Consider the following 8,350-nt stretch of genomic DNA (forward strand, 5'->3'; position numbering starts at 1 on the left):
ACACATAGGATTTAATACTTTTTCAACCAAAAATTTGTCTCCAATGCTAGATGGAGGTTAATAAATGACAATGACATGGCTGCCATCTCACAGTCAAGGGTAAACCAGAAAGTCATATTTTCACCCTCTCATTGACCCCAAACCCAGTGACACGTCATCATTTTTATTCCAAAAAAAAAAAAAAAAAAATTCTTAAATTAGACGATTCGGCGACAATCTCAAAGATTGCATCTTCTTCTTCCTTTCATATCGAAATATTTTTCTTCACTGTGAACAATCATCTTCGATTGAAGCTTCTGGCTAAGGTAAAATCTTGATCATATTTTTCTTCTTTTCTATACCTGATTTATTTGTTAACCTCCCTGTTTAATCTAATAGCTTGCTTGAACATATATCTATATGATAAGAAATTGTTTTCATGTCCTTCACAACGAACTATCAGTTCAAAATTTCTTCAAATGGTCCGCCAAATCTATTGGAATTGATCAATTAAGCATTCATATTCATTCAAATTACACAAAAAGATAATTTAAAATATAAACCCAAGTACAATTCCTATTTCGATTTTTTCTAACTGATGGTTAAATCATTCTTAGTTGCTTGATTTAGGATGTAACTTTTGTCAAATCGAAATAAAATGATTTCTAATCAGATTTGGGTTACTGCAGTAACAAATACAGAATAAGCAAATTACACATCCAATTGACATTTGTGGGTAAAACCAATTTGGGTTATTTAACTGAAGTATGATCTTGATTAGGTTTGTTTAGTTGGTATTTATAACTGAAGTATGCTCTTGATTCCAAGTGAAGAAAATAAAATTTAGATGGGAAATTTTTGGTTTTGTGTTCGTTTACCAATTCAGAATGCTTTTTTTTGTTTCTTTGACAACACATTGAACTCTTTTTTTTGCCTGTTAACAGGTGCACTTTAAATTATGGTTTTGTCAGGTTCAATGTCCGACTCCGACAACTCAATCTGGGAATCTGATGAAAGTTTAACGTCTGATTGTGATAGCGAAAATTCGTCCACTTACACCAAACGATTGTTAGACATGGATGAGCTGGTCGAAGGTGAGTTACAATCTTCTAGAAGTTCCATTGAAACAATTACTCCTATAATTTTCACAGCTACGACAATGGATAACAAGCGACCTCATGGTGGATCTACTTTTGGTAGACGCACAATTGTTCGCGATAGGAGACGACGTCACAATCTTATTGTTCGTGATTACTTTAGAGGTGAAGACTCGAAATACCCTCCACAACATTTCCGTCGTCGTTTTCGTATGGATATTAGCCTTTTCATTCGCATATTACATGATATTACAAATTATGATAAGTACTTTACACAAAGGTATGATGCTGTTAAAAGGGAAGGTTTAAGTCCTTTGCAGAAAATGATTGCAGCTGTACGGATGCTTGCCTATGGTTTGCCAGCTGATATTCTTGATGAATATATACAGATTGGTGAAAGTACTGCAGTTGAATGTCTCAAGCGTTTTTGCGATGCCATAATCGGAATATATGAGAAAGAGTATCTAAGAAAACCAAATGAAAATGACATAGCTAGGTTGCTTAAGGAAGCAGAGATTCGTGGTTTTCCAGGCATGATTGGGAGTCTTGACTGTATGCATTGGCACTGGGAAAACTGCCCAACGGCTTGGCATGGTACACACACTAATGGTTTCAAAAGGGTCCCTACCCTCATTTTAGAAACTGTAGCATCTCAAAACTTATGGATTTGGCACGCTTTCTTCGGCATGGCAGGTACGAACAACGACATCAACGTTTTGGATAGATCTCCTCTGTTTGATGACATTATTAATGGAGTTGCTCCACCTTGTGAATTTGCAATACAAGGTAAAAAGTATAATATGGGGTATTACATGTCGGATGGAATTTATCCCAAATATGCCACACTAATTCAAACTATCTCTAACCCAAGTAATGATAGAGAGGAATTATTTTCTAAGCGACAAGAAGCTGTGAGGAAAGATGTGGAACGAGCTTTTGGAGTTTTACAGAGTAGGTGGAGAATTGTAAAGGGACCAGCGCGTAATTGGAAGGAAAAAGACCTTGGTAAAATAATGAAGACATGTATTATCTTGCACAATATGATTATCGAGAATGAAGAACCTCAAGGAATTGATCCGGAACGATGGGAGCCTCATGTAGAAGAAAGAGTTAGGCTTGTTAATTTAGAGCATGATCATCGCTTTCTTGTTTGCAGGATGATGTATAGAATGAAACAAGTTCGAAGCACCGAAGCACATGACACACTGAAAACTGATCTTATCAACCACTTGTGGGATACACATACGAACCAAAGCAACGTCTCTACTAGAAATTAATGATATCCACTTCTGGATTCACCGGGAGAATTTTTTTAGGGGTGGTAGCTAGTGTTGTTGCACGAGGAATTGGCTGTGTTACTAATTGGACTGCAGAAATCCTTGCAATTCTTTTTCTGTTTGTGTTGGGTTGGTCAGACAAGATTTAGTGACTACTGATTCAAGTGCTGCAATTTCTGCGACAAAATTTAGTGACATCTGATTCAAGTGCTGCAATTTCTGCTTTCAAATCAACACCTCCTTTCCTGCCAGATTTAGAATGGCCTGATATGTTATATTTTCATTTTCTGTAACTTTATCACCTTTCAGTTCTCAGTTCATTTTCTATAACTTTATCGCCTGATATGTTAAATTAAAACGATTTATGATCAGGTAAAAATTCCAGTACCCCTTTGTTGTTTTAACATTTGCGCAATTCGTTAGAAAAATCCAACAGTTTTATCTTGTAACTACTTTTTACAATCGGGGCGAGGCTCTAATTGTTCTCTAAAAAACGAGGTAGGTAATGCAACCGCTTCTCTTACAGACTGCGAGCGAGACCCAATATCAAAGACCTGGTATTCGAAGTAGTTCCCACTTTGGAAATTGTAGTAGTGGTGTGCTCCTGATTCATTCAAAAGACTGAAACTACCTGCAAATAGTAATATACTGCACTTGTACAAATACTGTAGAAAATACAGGGAATCTATGGAGCCACACACAACTGCAGGTAATCCAGGGAGCTAAAATGAGTCTGCAGTTGATAAAACAGACGTCTGTAGAGACTGCAGAAAGTATATGAGCATAAAGACTGTTTAAAATCCTTGCTAAGGCTGAATACTATGAACATTAAATTCAATTGACTAGTGCCAAACAACACATACGACTTACCGAAACTCGCTGAAAAAGGATTTTCAAAACAAAGAAGGTAACATAAAAGGCTAAAGAAAAAACACAACCAAACAGAATTGAAGTACCAAAGTAAAAGACACCAACAACTAGAGTTGAGTTGCATCACACTACAGAGTGGAAGCAACTGTAACCAAGACAAAAGGTAAAAGAACCACAGTGCAAATATTCAAATTAACCTACTTCAAGTTAAAACTTGATACTTGTTCAAATAGATGAGATATCCGCACCGCCGTTCATGACCTCATCACCAAACAAGCCTTCATTCTCCCATTCTTTCAATATTTGAGCTTGCATTTTTTCATATGCAATTCGCAGTACAGGTTGGAGTTTTTCAAGGTTAGTGTTCAAAATTCTTTCTTGCTCCTTTCGCTTATAGGCCTTTTGCTTACTCTTTTGAGTCTCTTCTTTCAATTTCTGAGATTTTTCTCGCAATTCAAAATCTTTTTTAAACATTTGTTCCCTCCATTCCATATTTTGTTGATTGATGGCATGTTGTTTTTCAAGAGTACTTTTATAACTACTCAGCATATCAACTACAGCTTTTTGATCATGCATTTTCTGGACATTCTCTTTAGCTTTCTTCCTTCCAGGACCTCGATCAACCCCATCAACATCTAGATATTCTTCTTCATTGTTAGGTACAGATGCAGTTCCGGTGTCAACTGAGTCACCATCAAGTACCTTCAATTTCTTTGAAGAATTAGCTAAGGTGAGTTGTTGAGAACACCATTTTGGGTTGGCTTTCATTATTTCCCAACAATGTTCATACTTGAATGGTCCTTTATCATTTCCCTCAAACAAAAACTTAGCTTCCATTACCTACACATTACATAAAATACAATGGGAAACGATGACGAAATGAAACTAATAAAAACATATTGAATAAAAAAATTATTATACGCAAATCTTACTATGTCCTGCAATTTGTTTCCACTTGGGGGATGCCTCTCCAACATTTCGTAGATACCATGGAACTTGCACACTTGTGTTTGTATCCCTTTCCAGTGACATTTTAAGGCGTTCCACCCTCGCCCATCGGGATTCACCATGTTGTCTCTCCAAACACCCCAAATGCGATTCCACATTCTATCAGAGGGCTGATCTCTTCCGGTTATTGCATCTTGGGTTACATACAACCACGCCTTTGTTAGAGCAACATCCTCCTCCATTGTCCAAGTAACACGGGAATTGGAATGTTGGTTTGGTTGAGGAGCTTTAGTGTTTTTTGTAACTTTCTTTCTGGGTTTCTTTTGAGAATTAGGAGTTTCAGTATTCACCGTAGTTACCGAAGCATCAGAATTTTGAGAATCATAAGGAAAAAATGGAGAAGTTCTCATAAAACCCTGATAAGGTAATCTAGTTCCATAAAATTGCTGAGCAGGGTAAGGAGCATCAACTCTATGCAAAGCGAAGTTCGGATGTGTTGGTGGACATAGGCTAAAGTGGTTTGATTGTAAAAACCCATGATAATTTTGAGCTTTTACACTGGGTGTTGAAGAGGAGTTATGGTTTTCGGTAACACCATTATTGTTCACTCCATTAGTTTGAGTGCTGGATAGGTCAGAGTGTCTGGCATCATCATCAGATGTTGAATCCATGAACAACCGTGTTTATCACCTATCCATACAAGCAAGCCAAATATTAATGAGTTTAGCACAAGTAAATACATCATACAAGTTACTGAACATTGATCAAACAACTAGTATGCATTCTTTGAACCTAAATAGTGTGATGGAAGTACAATAATCATTATGTATACCAAATGGATATAAATCTCTGAATCTTCCTAAATATTGAAGATTGGGCTCAACAAGATAAAATTTAACTAAGCAGGAATCAAAAGAAGAAACTAAAATCAAAAGATTTTACCGTAATAGTTGATAACAGTGATGATCAATCCTCTATCTGAACCAATATTTTTGCTCCAATCTATCTCAATCTCAAACACCTAAAGGATTTGGAAAAGTGAGAATAGGAAGAGGTACCGATCTGTAGATTTATATCAATCTAATTTTCTCTGGAGGGAAATTTCTTGGAGGGAAATCTGTTGGAGGGAAATTTCCCCCTGGTTTTTATCTAACCTAAAAATTGTTCATATTTCGAGGGGAATTTGTCTCCAATTCTTTTTTTTTTTTGATAATGAAATTTTATTTAACACGTATGAAAAATCAGAGTAGCAAGACATTGGCATTGGAGATGAAACTTTTGGTAAAAAAGTCTTATTATTGTTTTTCTTAGCCACATAGGAATGACCCATAAAAAAAAGTCTTAATATCACCTCCACATAGGATGACCTCCACCCCTAGCATTGGAGATGCTCTAATCAAACAGATTTTGTTTTCTTCCGTTTCGTGTGGTTGAGCCAATAATATAGTGCCACGTCACATTTTTCCCCTCTTCCTGAAACTTGACCAAAGTTATGCAAAACGAAAAGTGATAAAGAGAATCCTCTACTCTCCTATTCATAGCAAATCCCACAAAGCATTCTAAGAAACCCGGCTTCGCTTCTTTTTTAATGAATTCCTGATAAGCAAAATCCCACATATTGCATACATATCAGTGAATTACTAACTCTAACTTCGTTAGTCAAATTTCTCTGTAAAGCAAATCGGTGTATCCATTTTCCTAGCCCAAGCACACCCATATTAGCACAAGCAGTAAGGATGGCAATAATAGTAACATAATCTGGTTCAATTCCAGAAATTTGCATTTCTCTGAACCATGAAAGAGTTTCCTCGAAATGACCTTTCGTAAAAAACCCTTCGATCAATGCAGTCCAGGAAATCTTATCTCTATAAGGCACACCAAACAACTGTATAGCATCTTCAACATCTCCGTTTCTCATATGCCCATCAATCATACTATTCCAATAAACCGAATTATTTACAGTCATTTCATTAAACACCATACGAGCGAGAGATTTAGATGCCTACATTTCGAATACATATCCACAATGGCAGTACCCAGCATAACATAATCTTTGATCATGCCTAATTTATAAAGGTAGCAATGGATTGAAGCTCAAATATAGAGGGGGGTTTGTCCGATGGAAAGTCTGCGCAAGCGGATAGGAGAGTTATAAACGTAATATGATTGAGTTCAATACCAGCAATCCTCATTCGATCAAATTTTGTGGCATCTTCGGACAAATGTCCATCGACGAGCAATTAAGGAGGTCCATAACACAGTCGGAACAATAAGATTATCTTACCTTGGGAAGCCGAGATTAGTCTTCTCGACTGAATTTTGATTAGGGGTTGTAAGAGGGCTGTATGTACACATTTCATCATCCACCACGTGTACAGGAAGAGACGAGTGGAAAGCATGCAAAGCGAGACATCAAAACATGATAACAAGAAGTCATAACCTAGAAGAGCATCTCATCAGAAAATATCACCGGTCAGCAGATCTGACGGTCAGGGACTGAGGATCACAGAAGTATGATGGCAAAGAGGAGCACCAGATAATACCCCTTGGGTATTAGTACATCCTATCCCGAGGAAGATCCCAGATCAACGGCTGAGAGAGAGTTTGACTGACGCGGATGTGACTAGACCAAGAGACACTTGTCTGACACGAGCGGACGTCCAACTGCCCGCATTAAATACCAAGAGATATACACGTGTCAATCAGCTCGTGGAATAAGCGAGGATAGCTCTTCGTATTCAAGCTTAGACCGCAGCATATGCCGAAGACCTCTGCGTAATGGGCACAAAGCACAAGAAGATAAGGTTGCAACGGCATCTCAGAAGTAGGACCCACGTTCCAACCCTATAAATACCCCTCTCCACTAAGAGAGAGGGGGTCGACCAATCCATAGCAATTATAGGAGAATATAGGAGAGAGAAATATGAAGAGTAAGTAATCCCCCTACTTCCGCAGACCTATGTATACTCTAAAGTCATTCGACTATCTTTGTAATCATTCAATACATAGTGAAACACCAGCCCCGTGGATGTATGCCTTAATGCCGAACCACGTAAATCTTTGTCTTATTTACATTTCAGCACTTTACATTCAGCGTTGAACTTCATGTGCTTTACATTTATACTTGATTCTCTTTTTATTCCTTTATACTAATATTATTTATGAGAATATTCGACTAGACAATGACAAGCTCGAAGGCTTTGAGTCGATGAATCGATATAATCATCCCCTTTACACATACGACGTACAATTTTAGAATTAGAATGTATACGAATATTGTTTGTGAACACGTGGATGGCTTCGTGATTTATGTGTTCACAATCTGGCGCTAGAAACAGGGAGGATCCATTGAACGAAGGGGCGGAACATCCAATGTTTCATTACGAGGAGGAGGAGCCCGCGTGCTCCTAGAATCATTACGAGGAGGAGCCTGCGTACTCTTAGAATCTTCACGAGGACGAGAAGGAGCGCGGTTAACAGCATACCTAGACCCCGAAGGACCCTTCGGCAGATCCCCTTTCTTAGTAGGAAAATCCTTCGCACCAGAGGAAGATGAAATCCTATGACCACGAGGATCCGATTGCGAAGATTTATAAGAACCTTCCCCAAGTGGAGATCTTTTAGAATCTCTACGTGGAGGGGATCTTGGCGGACTAGACGGCGGGGTCTGGTAAGGAGCCCGCGGACGATCAGACATAGCTACAAGGAAACACAAAAACAGTTTAGAGGAGAATACGAGGAGATCACTAAAGATCAAAAAACCCATAAATTGATGGTTCATCCGGATTAACATCAAAAACCCTAAAAACTGAAAATAACCAGAAATACCCCATCAGACTCCAGAGATGATACTTAGATACAGACTTACAGACTTTGTAACAAAGAACAGGGGCAAGCATATATGCTTCGACATATGTGTTCTTCATCACAAAGCCAAAAGTACAGCAGCAGAAGACAAACGGGTAGATATAACAACAGAAATAGATGAATCAATGATGAGAATCTTATGAAAAACCCCATACCTGTATAAAAGAGGATGACAAGCACCAATCATAGTCGAAGATAGAAATATCAGAGATATCAAAAGCAAGTTATCTTTGATACAGGGGCAGCAGCAGTCGAGAGCGAAAGAGTCAGAAAATTGAATGATGTTATATTCCTCACAAGAACGACGATAAT

General features: G+C 38.0%; 2 protein-coding genes across 2 annotated transcripts; one reads left to right on the forward strand and one right to left on the reverse strand.

The window, feature by feature from the left end:
• The first annotated feature begins 937 nt into the window (after window positions 1-937).
• On the forward strand, window positions 938-2,353 carry LOC113296016 (protein ALP1-like). Its single transcript, XM_026544347.1, has one exon. It carries the CDS (start codon window positions 938-940, stop codon window positions 2,351-2,353), a length of 1,416 nt encoding a protein of 471 aa, XP_026400132.1.
• A 1,095-nt stretch (window positions 2,354-3,448) lies between these two features.
• LOC113296017 (glutathione S-transferase T2-like) lies at window positions 3,449-4,509 on the reverse strand. Its single transcript, XM_026544348.1, has 2 exons — window positions 4,156-4,509; window positions 3,449-4,063 (listed from the first exon to the last, which is right to left on the reverse strand). The coding sequence occupies exons 1-2, from the start codon at window positions 4,411-4,413 to the stop codon at window positions 3,449-3,451; spliced, it is 873 nt and encodes a 290-aa protein (XP_026400133.1). The 5' UTR covers window positions 4,414-4,509.
• Window positions 4,510-8,350: the final 3,841 nt, after the last annotated feature.

The sequence above is a fragment of the Papaver somniferum genome, chromosome 7 (genome assembly GCF_003573695.1).
Source record: "Papaver somniferum cultivar HN1 chromosome 7, ASM357369v1, whole genome shotgun sequence".
Lineage (NCBI taxonomy): Eukaryota > Viridiplantae > Streptophyta > Magnoliopsida > Ranunculales > Papaveraceae > Papaver > Papaver somniferum.

Coding starts and splice junctions, on each gene's coding strand:
- LOC113296016 (XM_026544347.1), top strand. CDS start 938: ATGGTTTTGTCAGGTTCAATGTCCGACTCCGACAACTCAATCTGGGAA.
- LOC113296017 (XM_026544348.1), bottom strand. CDS start 4,413: ATGGAGGAGGATGTTGCTCTAACAAAGGCGTGGTTGTATGTAACCCAA. Junction 4,064..4,155: donor GAAACAAATTGCAGGACATA/GTAAGATTTGCG, acceptor TGTAATGTGTAG/GTAATGGAAGCTAAGTTTTT.